Source organism: Saccoglossus kowalevskii, chromosome 5, assembly GCF_978046115.1.
Source record: "Saccoglossus kowalevskii chromosome 5, keSacKowa6.1, whole genome shotgun sequence".
NCBI lineage: Eukaryota > Metazoa > Hemichordata > Enteropneusta > Harrimaniidae > Saccoglossus > Saccoglossus kowalevskii.
The window spans coordinates 24,419,741-24,439,581 of record NC_140645.1 but is presented as its reverse complement, the minus strand read 5'-3'; the positions used below and the strand labels follow the sequence as shown (position 1 = coordinate 24,439,581).

Sequence of the window (19,841 nt, the reverse complement as noted above, 5' to 3'; positions counted from 1 at the left end):
TCATTTGAATTTATTAAGAAGTTCTTGAGAAAACGAGTGAAAAACGAATAAAAATGATTATTTATATAATTATTATGTAAATTATTAATTAATATGCAAAAAAATAAAAAATAATTAGGTTTTCGCATTATCGCAGGAGATCTATGTACCACGTTTCATTGAAACCTGCTAAATGATATTGGGGAACAAGTGAAAATGTTTAAAATTGTCTAATTTAATATGCAAATTAAGCCATCAGGCAAATACACACACATCGTTTCTCTTACACACTTGCACCTAAGATGCTGTATTTTATGTTCTGTCAGCATCAACTGTGGATGACGCGCTGTGCAGCTATTCCCAGTGACGCACGTAAATTCGGAAGCGAGGCTACCGAAATGATATAAGGCGATACATAACAAAACACAAAGGCACTATTGACAAAGACAACATGATTATTATCTTTAGTAATAACGGAGGAAAGAGTTCGTAAAGGCCTCCACAATCCTGACTGAACCCTCACCCAAATAACTATAAATGACCAAGAGACAATTGAAAGTGACAATTAAAATGGAAAGGTCACTTGAGGGCCAGGGTTAGGATTATAGTTATGGGTAAGGATTCCTAAGAAACTCTTATTTAACTAGATTCTTACAACGTATGACATGCTGGCAGTGTGTACAAATCCTCAGCAGTCGTTGGCTTGTTAGCTGTTGTATATATCTAGTAGTGTCGCTTATGTATGGGCTTCGAATACGAAGACAACGTTCAGCACCATGAATATGGTGAAACCCATTGACGGTGCTGAACGTGACGATGCATGTAACGTAAATTTCAATTGACCTCACTGAGATGACGCATGCGTTGTGGAATACGGAAAAAGAGGTCGAAGCATGAGCACTGCGTACACAATATGGTAATAAACTTTAACGATGTTATGACGTAGACATATCTCATGAATATTATTTGAAAGTGAAATTATTAATAGTGTAACGTTTTGCCCCTTCTGTTGATAGGTGAGGAAAGGTAGCGTATTTCCCGTCAACAGGTAGGGGTTCTTTGGAGTGAAAATATAACACAAGGGCAAGGGAACTCTTTGATAATTGAATCACTTTACACAGTATACGCTGTTAACCTCTTTTATTAATACTAAAATAATGACATGAAGTACATGGAAGTCACGTGGGGTCACACGGGTCACAGTCACATAGACTTGCCAAGACAACAGCACATTGAAGCTGCCCTCTGAAACCTTTACAGAAGATGTCTCGCAATATCTTTACTGAGAGCCTAAAGCAATGCACAATTCTCTGGTATAGAGCCAAAGTTATCTCTATATTCTTTGTCCAAGCTCTGTGGAGTGCAAGGCCTTTAGTTCTTTAGGGGTCGGCTTGATCTTGAGGTCTTGTGAGTGAGTTGTAAAAACTGACCGAAGAGTGCTGGTTTGTGTGCTAATTTATAGCAGTTTGTATGGGTGTGACTGAAGCCAAAATATTCGGGGATTTCATTGGGTAGCGTATAAATAAAAACAATTTGATTGGTAATGGGAGGTCACATGTTACAGCAAAATAGGAAATACCTGTCATGTGTAGTCAAATGGCATCAGGCAACTAGTCAAGACAGGAAGTTACAACCATTAAAATTTAATTTCACACTTCAGCACCCTTGATACCGGGAACAGAAAAACATCATGACCTAGTTAACGGGGATATCAAACTACGGCAGCTAGTTCACTTGAGTAGATCACCTTCAAGGAATGTACCAACTAGCTTTCTTCGACAATAGAAACATTTAGTATCAAACGCCGGAATCACGTATATTCGGTCTTGGCCGTCACTCTGTCTATTGTGGTAATTTGAAGACTGTAAACTCTTTCTATCATACTGTTTTTTTTCGTTTTGCAATGAAATCTAAATGAGCTATGAAATAGGTCTGGATTGTATACACGCCACCAATGGCTGTTCCCGGCTCCATGCGTCCACACTATCATGCTGCGTGTCTATGTGGATGCAAGCACAAAACGCCCTATTCCGTTACGGCCAGCATCACGTGACAATGTATAGATTCTTCTGTAGTTTATAATTTGCATGGGGATTCCAACATGAAACGACATGTGTACATACTTACCTATATATCCAGTTGACGTCAGAATTATTCTTATGAACTGGAAGCTGGTTTGTTGTAACGCTGTATATGTAAAGATAGACCTATTTTTATTCACCCAAGCAAGTCGTGTTAATTTGTGTAGCGACATTATTATCATTATATAAACATTATACGAATGAAGTGTGTGTCCACTATATATCCGACCTTAACGAGTATGTGTACTTGCATTGCTATATGTTCTGAAGACCAAAATACACAGGTATACCAACTTCTGAGGACATACACACCTTTCGAAGACCGTTTTCATAGTCCTCGGAAACCATAATTTATATTAATAGTTAATTCGATTATTAATACGTTTTGCGTACTTTAGGGTTAGTATCGGGGGGGAAGGTATAGTTCAGTTTATATTAATATTAATATAATTGTACTATATTTTCCCCGATACTAAACCTAAGCTTCGCAAACATTTCTCTGTTCAGTCACGGAATATTCAAGTTTTGTTTAATTAAACTTAATTAAAATGCAATTCTATATTGTATTGTATTGTATTGCATTGTAATTGAGTTTAATTAAACTCGATTTAAACGCAACCCTGTATAGTTCATATCGCACCTATATTAAAAGTTAATTCAACTCTATTAAAAGCTAATCCAATGAAGTCCTCGTAACATATAGCAATGTGACTATGTGTGTGTGTGTGTGTGTGTGTGTGTGTACACGTATGTGAGGAAAGTATATAGAAAAAGAAAACTTAACAATATATGAAAAACAAAACTTACTTAGATATCAAATTGTTGATTCGAGAACTGTTGTCCTTGTTATGCTCTGTAGCGGCGACACTATAAGGAAATACGCAAATAATTATATCTAATATTATGCATTTGTCCCCTGCACTAGACAAACAACAAATACATTACGTAATCCTAGGAGATATAATACCGAATCTCTTATATGAAGTATAATCATTTTGCTGGTGGTATTTGACCATAGTGTGGTATCCCCCGTCGTTTGAAACACCAGTGGATGTTGGGATGTATGTATGTATGTATGTATGTAAAATCATAGGTTGAATGTGTGTGTTTTTTAAAGAGCACATGGCAGACGATAGCCGAAACGAAATGCGCTCGGGTACAAGATTTGTGTAGTGATATATTTAATGAATACATTTCTGCAGACCACAGTGTGATCAACAAACTGAATACATGAAATACACGCGTTCTGCATATTAAAAGGAACGGTTATATTTCTACGAAGTGAAAAGAAAATTATAGAAAACCTACCTTTTTGCAAACGTTCTCATACTGTCGATAGGTGTAATATTAAGCATAGCGTACCACCACGTAGTATACAAAAACGTGTATACAAATATTCCAAAACATATTGTAAACAGGAAGAGCGAAACTGACGTGTATTTCATGGTCGGATTGACATCGCGTTTCTGTAATCAAATGAGAAAAAAAAAATCTCAATAGTATCCGTATTAATTTTTCCCACATGCATTTATGTTTATTGCTGTAGTGTTGTTCAGCGGATACGAGTACATACTCTTCCTCGAATCCTCAAAGGTCGTCACACTTGTTTATGCGTTGTGCGCGTACAACATGCACTGTGTCTGCTTGAGAAGAAGCAGTTATTTGCCTCTCGAAGATAAAATGACGGTGTTGTTCGCTGCTATTTTACTAAATGTATATGTAAATGTAAAAAGTCTATTTTCGGTATCGAAGCTTAGAAACAAACGAAGGAAGCTGCGGTAACAGTAAATGAAGGCCGCGGTTTCTTTATTGACGCGAGAATGTTTTATAAATTATGAAGGTTGTGGATGGTAAAACTATATCGAGTGTTAAACGTTTCATTTAAATGCAATCGTGAGAAGATAAATTAAACAACGGAAAAACTTCTAAACTATGTTGAATCAACTTAAGTATCAATATACATATAGTGAACAACATCTAACCGCATATTTGTGTGTATATATAGACGTCTGTTTATATACAGAACTAACCTGGATCTAAAAGATGTCGACTTTTTTTTTTGTAATTGATGCTCAACAAACAAAAAAACTGGTGAAACACACCTTGCACGACCTTAGTTTTAGTTGTGTATATTGTGTATATATTGGTCATTTTAACAGAGCCGAACAACTAACTCTCCTCACGCCCGGTCATTAGCTGCCTTAGACAATATCAAAACACCACACATTGTTGACTTTCAAACGCTTTTTTAAAACAAATACCTGATTGAAATGAAATGTCAAACACAAGTCATTGACTTTTTCCCAACTCGAATAATGTCATAAAAAAGCTAAATTTGGTTGGGAATGTAATGGAAATTGAAGTTAAAAAAAGAAACTCGGTCAACATTTGAATGAAAAAAAGGTTATTTTTTATATATTACGAGATACTTTGGAAGTCAAAAAAACATAAGCCTGGTTCCTTTAGAAACGAGCTTGAACAGCGCCCGCTCTCGGCAATATTCGTTACGGGGAGTGGGTGTTCATTAAAACCCAGTCGGTTTCCTTAGCGACGGGCGTTGATTTACCGTACAGGCAGGTCTATTAGCGTACTAACAAAGGGTTGATCGCAGCTACGACGAATTGATTTGCGTCTTAAATCAACTTACACGTCAAAAAAACTAAAATTAACCAGATTGATCATAACTTTACCTGATTAATTTAGACGTCTGCGCCGAAGTGTTTTGTTTCGGTTCGTAATAAATTGTCACTTAATGAGATACAGACGCCACACAACTTTTTACAATTGTTCGATGATCAACGCTGCATAATATTGTTGTACAGTACGATAACAATTATTAATGCACACCTTCACTCAAATTGTATGTTATATTCTGTATAGATTTACAGGTCACGTGCAACGCCAGGTCGATTACACCGAATTGTCTTCGTCACTGTCAACCGACATTGCAGACGAAACACGGGCATAGCAATGAAATAAACCCACGTTTAATAAATACATTAAACACTAAATCTTCATTTGAGCTAGCTTCCTGGGTAATTTAAACCACACATGCTAGCGCAAATGTTGATCTGTACACTATATCTATTATTTAAGTATGGCGCATGGTATCGTAATGATGCACGAAAGAGTAAATCGTGACATATGAAAAGGGACTCGATAGTAGTGAATGGTAGAACAATACAACTAATAGCAATTTGGCGATTGTATCATAATGCGGCAGTTTACATCTCTCCATGAACACGAAAAATAAGTGAAAGAATCGTGTTAATGATTACAATAAAATGTCGGTTAAAACAACGATGGTGTTGGCGTGATTTCGACCCAATGTCGTAATAACATGTCAATCCTATCGCAGTCCAACCCTGAGGTTTTTTCAGATTCGCTGGCTCGAGCTGTTGGCGCTGAAATGTTGTCGTGGACAAAACACTTATATAATTCATATGACTACTGCAATTGAAAATTAATGATGGTACACTTTCCTCGTGAAAACTAATGCAAAAATCTAAAGTCTTACCGTTTCTACCAGAAAAACATCGTAAAATATTTGATGAATCAGAGTCTACAATATCATTTACGACATAAACCTAAGTTAATAAATTATTGAAGAAAATGTCGCCACGAACGACAGCTGGTTGTGTTCATTTTGCATGGCGTACGTTCCCGCGGCGTTTTACAATTATAATAACTGTTTTACACTGGACCATCCACTCATGTAGCTAAAAACAGTATTCGAGGCGGTGTTACTAATTAGACAGGTACTTATTTACCTGAGACTGACTGAGACTTCTCAGTCTTTTTAAAATGTTTGTGACGACAGGCTCTGGCATTTGAATGAGCTGTGTAATGCATACTTCATAGTTGGGAGAGAATGGGATATTGCGAATTTAATATAGATTTTTTTTAAAGTGTGAAACAGAAAAGTAGATTCCGCAATCTCCTAAATCTCAAGTTCAGCTGCATACGTCATTGCAATATCATCACTAAACTTAGCTTTGTTGATTGATAGTATATAATCTGAATATGAAATTAAAGGATTTGTCATCCTCGTACTTATTTGTAACTATTTTCTGTAGAAATTCAGCTTCATATCAATAGAGAAACACATCAGTCAATAAGGAAGCGTATTTTATTCCCATTGGCATTGCCAATACTGTGATGAAAAATATAATCTCTAAACTCATCAAAGATGTTGTCAATAAGAACTTGAGTACCAGACTTGTGAATACAATGCCAACATCTCATCATGCAATTCACCCTGGATACCTACTTCAAATTGAACAGCTATAAAACTGTTTTGTTGCCCTCAGCGACCGACCGAAAAATCTGAAATATCGGGTCGCGTTTGAAGTCTGAAGTGCAAACACGTCTTTTGCATTTCAGGCCATTTTGAAGTTTGCGATTCGACGGATAGTTGGTGAACAATGTTAAAAATATCGCCGCACCAAGTATTTTCTTAATTAAATAAAAACATACTTGTGAATCAAAAACAATACGTTTGTAGCAGTAAATATAAATATTTGGGCCTATTAAAAAAAATCCGACCGACCGACCCAATTTTTCGACTTGAGGGCAACATTAGTTGTTGTTTTATTGGCCTTACGCCATAATTCATTCAGGGGCAAAATAAACTACTGTCTTGTTTTTGACTTGCATATACTCTCTTGTTTGTTTTTTGTATTGTTTTGGTTTTTTTGCGAAAGCCGGGTAGAACGTGAATCAAAGTGAAATAGATGTGTGACCTTGTAGACGCCCTCTTGCGACATCGTTGATAATTGTCACCGGTATGGGGTTCAGTGCGTGATGCAATGATTGATAGACTCAATAATATTCCATAATATTAAGGTCAAAATTTGTGTTAGATTTTCATAAAGAAACATTCGTCCCAAGAGTTTATTGAAAACGCTTGCATTTTACAATAATTTTTGAGATTTGTTAATGACGTCAATGCGTCGAAGATGCATTAAATATACTCGGCTATACATCGCCTTGATAATAACAACGAGAGATCGTCGATGCGCATGCGTACACGGTCGTGAGGTTTTTGCCCACCGCCCATCAAATTAATGATATGTATTACGCCAATTTGTGACGTCATTGACATTTTCATTAATATTAATAGCAAGGGTCGTAATTATCTTGCTTGTTTCGTGGTAACCCGGCTTTCGTTATTTATATACTCACATAATATTTATTTATTTTATTGTAAGAAAACACCAACAAACTAACAAAAGACTGTATGCAAGTCTCGACTTTTTGCTGGTTCCTGGCGTTCCTTGCAAATGGCCAGTAGAAATGGTAATCGCCATATTGTTCCACTGGGCCGGTCCGAAATCACGTGACTAAGTGACGTAATTTAAAAACATTCTAATATTCGTTTTCTGTAAACAAGTCTTCATGCCCATATATTCTGCCTGCTTAGACTTACATCTTTGAGATGTTTCTGGCATCTCTCGCTGTTTCTGTGCACATTCATAACAAAAAAAAACAGTTTTATAATCGCCCAACTTTCAAAGTAAAATAGAACCTGCTCTCGGGCCACGAGCGTAAGCGCTGGCGTCAGGTAACCAAGCATCTCGAGGATTGGTACGCTAGTCTCGTCTTGTTTTGGTGGACAGCTAATGAATCAAATAACATAGCTGGAGAGGTTTAATCGATTCTATTAACGCATGGTCGATTTTACTTTCATTTATCACGAAATAACAACTTGAGTTACAATGGTGTCTAGACACTGTCATCTGCATGGTATTAAGTCCCCGGTCACGAATTTAAGAGGCGTGTTCTTACAACAATCGTCGCTTTGAATGAAATTAACAGAGATTACCAAGAAAAACAGTTGCCTCCGGATATCGTAGGCAGCGTTACGTTGAGTTATGATCCGGGGGTACTTACAAAACATTCTAACAGGGATGTGTAGGAAATAAACAGAAATAAACTCAAATTGCCTTCCTCTTTTCAGACAAACTGTGGATATTTGACACCCCGTTCCAGACAGTAAGCGTAAATGGTACCAAGGGAAAAGCAGGTGGACTCCTGGGATAGACTTTGACGATCAGCTTCATACTCCTGATTGTTGGATCACTCAAGCTCTAGAGACAGTCTTTGGAAAATATGGACCCCTTTTCCGACAAAAATAACGAAAAAAAGATACCTCTTTTCAGACAGGCAGGGTAACATTTTTAGACAGAAGTGCTGAACTTATGATCCCTTTTGGCGACACATATACAGCGCTTCAGTGTGAGTACCCCCCGGGGGTGACCAACTGGTATCAAAACACCAAAAATCAACATTCGATCGACCATGTCATCAACGCTTCAAACTTTATTGAAATCGTCGGTTTCATATGCACGTCAGTGTTTTGAATTATACATTTACAACTATGCGTAGAAAGCAAAGACACGTATATTGTGAAATATATTGTTTTTACATGCTTCCCGCACTGTAGACAAAGGCCGGGCCGATATGCCCTCTAACATGACTTAGTAGTAATGTGGAGTCAAAATGGAATGCCCCAAAATCAAGGTGGGCCAGTTTTTTGACTGCCCAAGAAGGTCGGCCATTAACACTGTATTTACACTTATTTATTTAGAAAATGCAAATTACATTTAAAGGGGACAGAGGTGTGGCTTTTGACACTCTGTACATGAAATCTGAGATCTATGAATGAATTTTCTTTGTATATCCCCAAACATTTTGACTACTCCTGTGCCAGTGACCAGTGTTTGGGCGATCGGTCGGTGTTTTCAATGGGTCGGTGAGAGAAAAATTACGATAAAAATGCGGTCGTTTTCCGGTCGGAAAATACAGTGCGGTCGGAAATTAAGCGATAAGCGGTCGATTAAAAGTGGGAAGTTGGGCGAAATGATTACTGTAGTTCTAGTGATATTAGCGTATTTCTAATTTAGTTTTTAACTCAAACAATATTTATTCACTCACTGTTTACTATAGCTAGAGCGCTGTACGTGTCTTCATTTTCAGGTTAGTTCTTCTGCCGATTTCTCGCAACCAACAATGTGATTTTTATTTGGAATTTCGAGAAACTTAACATGAATCGTTATGGCATTCATATGCACAACATTTCGCCATGTTTCAACTTTTAAGTAGTCAGTTAACAAGGTCTCCCATAGCAGCATTTCTATGGGATTGACGTACTAGCATGAATGGGTTCAATTATCAGTGTTCACTGATGACGTCATTTGACTGGCCCTCCAGAGGCTAAATGACGCCAGGAAAAGCGGACGTTTGTCGTCTGCTTCACAGCCCGTTTTATACCCGATATTTAGGGCATTTCGCAGCACATACAATTTGTTTTTATCGACAGAATTCATTCATGGATCTCAAATTTCATGTACAGAGTGTCAAAAGCCACACCTCTGCTCCCCTTTAACCAAATTACTAATTCCATAACTATAGTAAAATGACATGGAATGCGAAGAACAGGTTTCTCTGTTCAAATTGTTGAAATTGTTGAAATCACTATTTAAGTGTGTTATTAGTTGCACTGATGGAACAAAATAAAGATTATTGAATGATGTTATTATTATTTCACAAATTATAGATTAGCTTATTTTGTACAGCTTGTTGGTAACGGAATATTTGAACGTATTTGTTATAGACAAACATCTTATGGTTGAATTTAGTATAGCAATCATACTCTCTGGTCACGGTGAACTCAGCTCTAATCAGTATGTTTAAATATGTATTCTGTGAGCACCTGCGCTAAATACCTTCAAATTGCCCGTAGTCAAAAAAGTGTTCATATGACAGATTATCCGTATTCTCATGTATATTTTAGCTCTTACGATCTCTGTGTCTAGACGTGGTTTATGAACATGAAAAGTATAGTTGCGTTTTTGTATTCGCATTATTTGTTCATTAGGTTTCTATGACCTGGGCTGTTATTCAAGTTAAACTGTTAGGAAATCGAGAGATCTATTCATAAAGAATTGTTCTATTGTAATAGCAAACCATTCACCAAATTAAATATAACTTCTTGTCCTTAGCCACTGCCCGTAATTTGTCAGTTTATATCACGTGACCAATACCTTGTCGTCAATTTATTGTCCTCATAAATGGCAATCGTCATTTTACTCATCGTTTTTGTCACACAATGCTGCTTTAAATAATGTCAAATTTAGGTACATTTCAATTGAATTATGTCGCTGTTGTACGTAGTGATTCACTAAGGCTAATTAAGAGTGGTCAACAAGGTCGCTATTAAAAGGAAGGAGTGCAAAGGGGCGTAGAAACGCGTTTAATACCTTGAGCCAATGTACAATTATCGAGGAAGGATATTCACTGTATATAAGAAGTGTCTTTCCGATAGTACTATAGTTAGACAACTATATCCCATAGTCGTATTCTTCGCCCATATTTGTACTGAAAATACTTTCCTTCCCTATATTTGTACTGAAAATACTTTCCTTCGCCCATATTTGTACTGAAAATACTTTCCTTCGCCCATATTTGTACTGAAAATACTTTCCGTCGCCCATATTTGTACTGAAAATACTTTCTTTTGCCCATATTTGTACTGAAAATACTTTCCTTCGCCCATATTTGTACTGAAAATACTTTCTTTCGCCCATATTTGTACTGAAAATACTTTTCTTCGCCCATATTTGTACTGAAAATACTCTGGTTCGTCTATAGTTGTATCGGAAAGATTCTCTTAATTTGTATACAGTGAATATATTTGCACAGAAACGAGTGTCCTTTCCCGATAAATGTACATTCGCTCAAGGTCGTCATATTAAATCATTTTTTCACTGACATAGATAGGACATAGACGACAGTGCATTTCGATTTACAATGACACAAACTTAATATTCTCACGTTTCGTTGCGATTAACAAGGTCTCAAACTTAGGTGAGATGCCATGTCCTGTAACTGCCACAAAAGCAGCCACACTAAGCCGAATAGTTTTAAAACGTGTACATAGTTGAGGGATACCTGCAACTCCAAACACACTAAACATTTTCATTGGTGACATGGTTATTAAATCGTGATTTAAGAGTGGACCTTTATTTTGTGGGATACTAGATGTTATCATACATTCAAATTGCGGTCCATTAGATACTGCGAATAAAATATGACCCCCTATATGACCACTCGTCAAATACGAAAAATATGTTTACTTTTCGACACGTACTTGGTGTGTTTCAGTGTTGTTTATTAACTGGGAACGAGCAATAAACAGTAAACACAACTGTTTGCGTGGTTTGAAAATTGAACGAGGCAAACTACTGCTTCACACTTATAACGTTACCTATAACTTTGTTAATTAATCGCACAGGTATATTCGAACCGGACTCTGTAGAGCGTGCACAATTACTTAGACCAATTTATCACTTTCGAAAATCATTCATGAACAATAAAATTGTATTATTGCTAGTTTTAAAATTGAGTGCATGCAACGTTACAGCCCCTTAATCAACTATAAATCTCGACAACAACTCCCCTCTCCCCACATCAACTATGAACTTCGACCAAGAGCACGTTTCTATTTTCTAATTATAGAAAATGTCCCTATACTCGGACAATCAGTCAGAAAATGCTCAGCGGAGACAGAGTGCTCGATCCCGTGTAGCTCGCATTCTACGAGTAATGAATTAATGTCCTGTACTGGGAACAGAGTGAAAACCCATAATCAAAACCAAATCATATGAGACGATTTAAGCAATCAATGAACATTGACACATCATTACAAATCGATAAAATTACATCAAACAAAAAATCTAGCATGTACAGGGAGATATATAATTTACGTATAATAAACACGTTTGTGTGTGGTTGAAATGGAGAAGAAAACAGAAGAAAAGTAGATATCTAAGTTGCAAGATTGCGCAGTTACCAAAGTCTTTACCTTGGCGTGGCAGCAAATGTAAACTTATTTGAAAATATTATACATATTAGCAGCGCGATTGTTCAAATTTTGCAGTCATCTGTAACTAGTCTTAGGACGTTTCTTTTGTGCAGCGTTTGCAATGTATGGAACTCGGCGGAATAATTGTGCGATGTGGCGAGACGATCTACTCTGATGAACGGTCCGTAGTAATGATAAGGTAGGTTGTTGCCATTCTGATCAAAAGCATATGGGTAAAATCCATAAACATTGACATGTTCACAGAGAATGAGAGCAGCAACAATGGCCCTCATACCAGTTGTCGGTTTCTCTAACTTGAGTAACCTGAAAATAAAATTGAATACAATTAAAGCTATATATACATTACTTCACACACGATCAACAAAATGAAAAAAAAAAAAGAATCGACAATGTTGAGAACCGTTTTTATTAACACAAAGAATTACTGTGCACACCACATATTATATTGTTTTCTCGATTACATTGGAGTGCTCGTTATTGTTCTCTAGATCACATTAGTGCACACGTTATTGTTCTCTAGATCGCATTAGTGTAGACGTTATTGTTCTCTAGATCGCATACGTGTACACGCTATTGTTCTCTAGATCGCATTAGTGTACACGTTATTGTTCTCTAGATTGCATTAGTGTACACGTTATTGTTCTCTAGATCGCATTAGTGTACACGTTATTGTTCTCTAGATTGCATTAGTGTACACGCTATTGTTCTCTAGATCGCATTAGTGTACACGTTAGTGTTCTCTAGATCGCATTAGTGTACACGTTATTGTTCTCTAGATTGCATTGGTGTACACGTTAGTGTTCTCTAAATCGCATTAGTGTACACGTTATTGTTCTCTAGATTGCATTAGTGTACACGTTATTGTTCTCTAGATCGCATTAGTGTACATGTTATTTTTCTCTAGATCACATTAGTGTACACGTTATTGTTCTCTAAATTGCATTAGTCTACACGTTATTGTTCTCTATTGCATCAGTGTACATGTTATTGTTCTCTAGTTTTTATTAGCGTACACGTTATTGTTCTGTATTGCATTAGTCTACACGTTATTGTTCTCTAGATTGCATTAGTGTACACGTTATTGTTCTCTTTTGCATTAGTGTACACGTTATTGTTCTCTAGATTGCGTTAGTGTACACGTTATTGTTCTCTAGATTACATTAGTCTACACGTTATTGTTCTCTATTGCATTAGTGTACACGTTATTGTTCTCTATTGCATTAGAGTACACGTTATTGTTCTCTAGATTGCATTAGTCTACACGTTATTGTTCTCTATTGCATTAGTGTACACGTTATTGTTCTCCATTGCATTTGTGTACACGTTATTGTTCTCTAGATTACATTAGTGTACAGGTTATTGTTCTCTATTGCATTAGTGTACACGTTATTGTTCTCTAGATTGCATTAGTCTGCACGTTATTGTTCTCTATTGCATTAGTCTACACGTTATTGTTCTCTAGTTTGTATTAGCGTACACGTTATTGTTCTCTAGATTACATTAGTGTACAGGTTATTGTTCTCTATTGCATTAGTGTACACGTTATTGTTCTCTAGATTGCATTAGTCTGCACGTTATTGTTCTCTATTGCATTAGTCTACACGTTATTGTTCTCTAGTTTGTATTAGCGTACACGTTATTGTTCTCTATTGCATTAGTGTACACGTTATTGTTCTCTATTGCATTAGTGTACACGTTATTGTTCTCTAGATTGCGTTAGTGTACACGTTATTGTTCTCTATTGCATTAGTGTACACGCTATTGTTCTCTAAATTGCATTAGTCTACACGTTATTGTTCTCTATTGCATCAGTGTACATGTTATTGTTCTCTAGTTTGTATTAGCGTACACGTTATTGTTCTCTATTGCATTAGTCTACACGTTATTGTTCTCTAGATTGCGTTAGTGTACATGTTATTGTTCTCTAGATTGCATTAGTGTACACGTTATTGTTTTCTAAATTGCATTAGTCTACACGTTATTGTTCTCTATTGCATCAGTGTACATGTTATTGTTCTCTAGTTTGTATTAGCGTACACGTTATTATTCTCTATATTGCATTAGTGTACACGTTATTGTTCTCTATTACATTAGTCTACACGTTGTTCTCTAGATCACATTAGTCTACACGTTATTGTTCTCTATTGTATTAGTCTACACGCTATTCTTCTCTAGATTGCCTTAGTGTACACGTTATTGTTCTCTATTGCATTAGTCTACACGTTGTTCTCTAGATCACATTAGTCTACACGTTGTTCTCTAGATCACATTAGTTTACACGTTGTTCTCTAGATCACATTAGTCTACACGTTGTTCTCTAGATCACATTCGTCTACACGTTATTGCTCTCTATTGCATTAGTCTACACGTTGTTCTCTAGATCACATTAGTGTACACGTTATTGTTCTCTATTGCTTTAGTCTACACGCTATTCTTCTCTAGATTGCATTAGTGTACACGTTATTGTTCTCTATTGCATTAGTCTACACGTTGTTCTCTAGATCACATTCGTCTACACGTTATTGCTCTCTATTGCATTAGTCTACACGTTGTTCTCTAGATCACATTCGTCTACACGTTATTGCTCTATATTGCATTAGTCTACACGTTGTTCTCTAGATCACATTAGTGTACACGTTATTGTTCTCTATTGCATTAGTGTACATGTTATTGTTCTCTTTTGCATTAGTGTACACGTTATTGTTCTCTATTGCATTAGTGTACACCTTATTGTTTTGTAGATTAAATTAGTGTACAGGTTATTGTTCTCTATTGCATTAGTCTACACGTTATTGTTCTCTAGATTACATTAGTCTACACATTATTGTTCTCTATTGCATTATTGTACACGTTATTGTTCTCCATTGCATTAGTGTACACGTTATTGTTCTCTAAATTGCATTAGTCTACACGTTATTGTTCTCTATTGCATCAGTGTACATGTTATTGTTCTCTAGTTTGTATTATCGTACACGTTATTGTTCTCTATTGCATTACTGTACACGTTATTGTTCTCTAGATTACATTAGTCTACACGTTATTGTTCTCTATTGCATCAGTGTACATGTTATTGTTCTCTAGTTTGTATTATCGTACACGTTATTGTTCTCTATTGCATTACTGTACACGTTATTGTTCTCTAGATCACATTAGTGTACACGTTATTGTTCTCTATTGCATTAGTGTACACGTTATTGTTCTCTATTGCATCAGTGTACATGTTATTGTTCTCTAGTTTGTATTAGCGTACACGTTATTGTTCTCTATTGCATTAGTGTACACGTTATTGTTCTCTATTGCATTAGTGTACACGTTATTGTTCTCTAGATTGCATTAGTGTACACGTTATTGTTCTCTATTGCATTAGTGTACACGTTATTGTTCTCTAGTTTATATTAGCGAACACGTTATTGTTCTCTATTGCATTAGTGTACACGTTATTGTTCTCTATTGCATCAGTGTACATGTTATTGTTCTCTAGTTTATATTAGCGAACACGTTATTGTTCTCTATTGCATTAGTGTACACGTTATTGTTCTCTATTGCATTAGTGTACACGTTATTGTTCTCTAGATTGCATTAGTGTACACGTTATTGTTCTCTATTGCATTATTGTACACGTTATTTTTCTCTATTGCATTAGTGTACACGTTATTGTTCTCTAAATTGCATTAGTCTACACGTTATTGTTCTCTATTGCATCAGTGTACATGTTATTGTTCTCTAGTTTCTATTAGCGTACACGTTATTGTTCTCTATTGCATTAGTGTACACGTTATTGTTCTCTATTGCATTAGTGTACACGTTATTGTTCTCTAGATTGCATTAGTGTACACGTTATTGTTCTCTATTGCATTAGTGTACACGTTATTATTCTCTATATTGCATTAGTGTACACGTTATTCTTCTCTAGATTGCATTAGTGTACACGTTATTGTTCTCTATTATATTAGTGTACACGTTATTGCTCTCTATTGCATTATTCTACACGTTGTTCTCTAGATCACATTAGTCTACACGTTATTGTTCTCTATTGCATTAGTGTACACGTTATTGCTCTCTTATTGCATTAGTCTACACGTTGTTCTCTAGATCACATTAGTCTACACGTTATTCTTCTCTAGATTGCATTAGTGTACACGTTATTGTTCTCTAGATCACATTAGTCTACACGTTATTGTTCTCTATTGCATTAGTGTACACGTTATTGTTCTCTATTGCATTAGTGTACACGGCATTGTTCTCTAGATTGCATTAGTGTACACGTTATTGTTCTCTAGATTGCATTAGTGTACACGGCATTGTTCTCTATTGCATTAGTGTACATGTTATTGTTCTCTATTGCATTAGTGTACACGTTATGGTTCTCTATTGCATTAGTCTACACGTTATTGTTCTCTATTGCATTAGTCTACACGTTATTGTTCTCTATTGCATTAGTCTACACGTTATTGTTCTCTATTGCATTAGTGTACATGTTATTGTTCTCTATTGCATTAGTCTACACGTTATGGTTCTCTATTGCATTAGTCTACACGTTATTGTTCTCTAGATTGCATTAGTGTACACGGCATTGTTCTCTATTGCATTAGTGTACATGTTATTGTTCTCTATTGCATTAGTGTACAGGTTATTGTTCTCTATTGCATTAGTGTACAGGTTATTGTTCTCTATTGCATTAGTGTACACGTTATTGTTCTCTAGATTGCATTAGTGTACACGGCATTGTTCTCTATTGCATTAGTGTACAGGTTATTGTTCTCTATTGCATTAGTGTACACGTTATTGTTCTCTAGATTGCATTAGTGTACACGGCATTGTTCTCTATTGCATTAGTGTACATGTTATTGTTCTCTATTGCATTAGTGTACACGTTATGGTTCTCTATTGCATTAGTCTACACGTTATTGTTCTCTATTGCATTAGTCTACACGTTATTGTTCTCTATTGCATTAGTCTACACGTTATTGTTCTCTATTGCATTAGTGTACATGTTATTGTTCTCTATTGCATTAGTCTACACGTTATGGTTCTCTATTGCATTAGTCTACACGTTATTGTTCTCTATTACATTAGTCTACACGTTATTGTTCTCTATTGCATTAGTCTACACGTTATTGTTCTCTATTGCATTAGTGTACATGTTATTGTTCTCTATTGCATTAGTCTACACGTTATGGTTCTCTATTGCATTAGTCTACACGTTATTGTTCTCTATTGCATTAGTCTACACGTTATTGTTCTCTATTGCATTAGTCTACACGTTATTGTTCTCTATTGCATTAGTCTACACGTTATTGTTCTCTATTGCATTAGTGTACATGTTATTGTTCTCTATTGCATTAGTCTACACGTTATTGTTCTCTATTGCATTAGTGTACACGTTATTGTTCTATATTGCATTAGTGTACATGTTATTATTCTCTAGATCGCATTAGTGTACATGTTATTGTTCTCCATATTGTATTATTGTTCACGTTATTGTTCTCTATTGCATTAGTGTACATGTTATTGTTCTCTATTGCATTAGTGTACATGTTATTGTTCTCTATTGCATTAGTCTACACGTTATTGTTCTCTATTGCATTAGTGTACACGTTATTGTTTTCTATTGCATTAGTGTACACGTTATTGTTCTCTATTTACATTAGTGTACACGTTATTGTTCTCAATTGCATTAGTGTACACGTTATTGTTCTCTAGGTCACATTAGTGTACACGTTATTGTTCTCTAGATCACATTAGTGTACACGTTATTGTTCTCTCGTGCATTAGTGTACACGTTATTGTTCTCTATTGCATTAGTGTACACGTTATTGTTCTCTAGATTGCATTAGTGTACACGTTATTGTTCTCTAGATCACATTAGTGTACACGTTATTGTTCTATAGATCACATTAGTGTACACGTTATTGTTCTCTAGATCACATTAGTGTACACGTTATTGTTCTCTAGATCACATTCGTGTACATGTTATTGTTTTCTCGATCACATTTGTTTGCACGTTAGTGTTTTCTAGATCACATTTGTGTGCACGTTAGTGTTCTCTCGATTGGAAGGTTGTACTCGTTGTTAATGCAGATGTCAGTGTCGTGTAGATCCCATTTCCCTCGAATATTATTGAACGCATTTACCTCTTCAGTTTTCCGGTAAAATCATGTGTAGCTGAAATGGCGAACTGAAATTGTAGATGAAATTTTGTTTCGATGCAGTTCAGAGCTTCTTTTGCAGTCTCGTTGGTAACTTGTTTACTTCTAAAACTTTCTGGATACCATAGTATTGAGTTATTGAGAACGTGTAATCTCTCTGCCAGTATAGATTGACGGACTGTGGCGTTTTTGCAGAGTGCGTATAAGTCACGTATAGTAGTCTGGAATACAATGTTTATATTTGTTTGTTTTCCAACGTCTTTAATATAATTATCTACATCTGGAATATTACAGCGGAAAACAAAATCGTTTGAGTCAATGTCTCTGCCGCACGAGCTGTTACGTAGAATTCCACTGTTGCCAACGACTGCACAATTCTTCTGCCGTGGTAGATGGTATGTCGATGCATTCAAAGACGTCCAATTACTTTGGTCCAAGTCCATATCTTCAATTCGGATATCTTTCTGGAAAATTCTAATCAGGGTTCTCGATGAAAAACTCTCAGTAATATTTTGCCTGAAAATAAATAAATAAACTTATTCGTCTCTCCAAATTAACATGAAGGACAAATATAGCGAGGTAATATTACTATAAGCATCGTACTGTATTACATGCCAAAAATCATTTTGTATTAACTGTATTGACCAATATATCTCTACAGACGATTACGGTACGACCAACACACGGGTGACAGTATTTAAAACCATGGAAAGGGAAAAACTCGAATATTGTAATGTTTACGAATCCTAATATACATTTTCCGTTTTATTTAGTACACTTCAATTTGATACTTTTTCGCAATATATGCGAAGGGAGGTATTTTTCCCATAGTGCATTGCACATATATTCAGCGACATAATTGGCACAGACATATTTTTAGGTCGAACTCCCTTAACGTCGTTGTTTGGAAAATCAACAAAATCTGTGCTACCATTATATTTATTGCAACAAATGCAACTACATGTGAGTTGAAAAAACCCAAAGCTTACTTAGATATCCAATTGTTGATGCTGGAATCCTTGTTATTGTTCAGGGTCTTGTTATGCATCGTAGTGACACTATAAAGTAATACGTAACTAATTAGATTTTAATACTATGCAAATGATACTCCCCTGCATAGACTGAACAATTACATTACGTAATCCTAGGAGGTGTAACATAATCTCCGTTACGAAATTACTTTCTTTTTCGGCTGTGAAATGACATGCTACAATCACACGTGACAACATGTGATGTCATTGTATGATAGTGCAATATGCCACATTTAAATTGATATATGCTAGTACTACAGAAGAGTAAAAAGCAACAACTCGGCGGAAGCGTTTGGAAAAAACATTGGAGTTGTTAGTCACGACCTCTATTACACCAGCCAAGTGTTTTATTTCTAATGCCCTGTTTTTTCAAACATGTATAAAACAGAGTAGACAACCTTTTCCAAATTAGACAGATGATGTGATCCTAAACGCATTATTTCTTCGTATCTCAAAATTCGTACGATGGGGTGAAAACGCGAATGTTAATTTGTATAGGAATCGTAATAAAGAATATATTAGGAAAAATACTTTTCAATTTGATAATATTGTTTCACAATATGTGTGAAGGGAAGTTCTTTCCCATAATGCTTTGCACTTAAACTCAGCGGCATGTTCATCGCAGACATATTTGACTTATTAGGGTTGTAGTCGCTTAACGTCGCCGTTCGGCAAATCAATATAGAACCAGTGCTGCCATGGATGCTTTGCAATA

General features: G+C 35.9%; 1 protein-coding gene across 7 annotated transcripts in view; it reads right to left on the bottom strand.

The window, feature by feature from the left end:
• The window catches only part of LOC102805392 (alpha-2,8-sialyltransferase 8B-like), a 158,697-nt gene that overhangs the window by 108,313 nt on the left and 30,543 nt on the right, over positions 1-19,841 (bottom strand). For 5 of the 7 annotated variants that reach the window (XM_085499257.1, XM_085499255.1, XM_085499256.1 and 2 more), the window contains 3 exons: positions 19,085-19,153; positions 18,081-18,611; positions 8,360-12,249 (listed from right to left, as the gene is read on the bottom strand). In XM_085499257.1, coding sequence (XP_085355383.1) covers positions 11,988-12,249; positions 18,081-18,611; positions 19,085-19,153 — 862 coding nt within the window. In that variant the 3' untranslated portion in view covers positions 8,360-11,987. Of the gene's footprint in view, positions 1-2,106; positions 2,167-2,867; positions 2,928-3,368; positions 3,527-8,359; positions 12,250-18,080; positions 18,612-19,084; positions 19,154-19,841 lie in introns of those variants that run through there. The other 2 variants (XM_085499260.1, XM_085499261.1) reach the window with 1 other exon arrangement.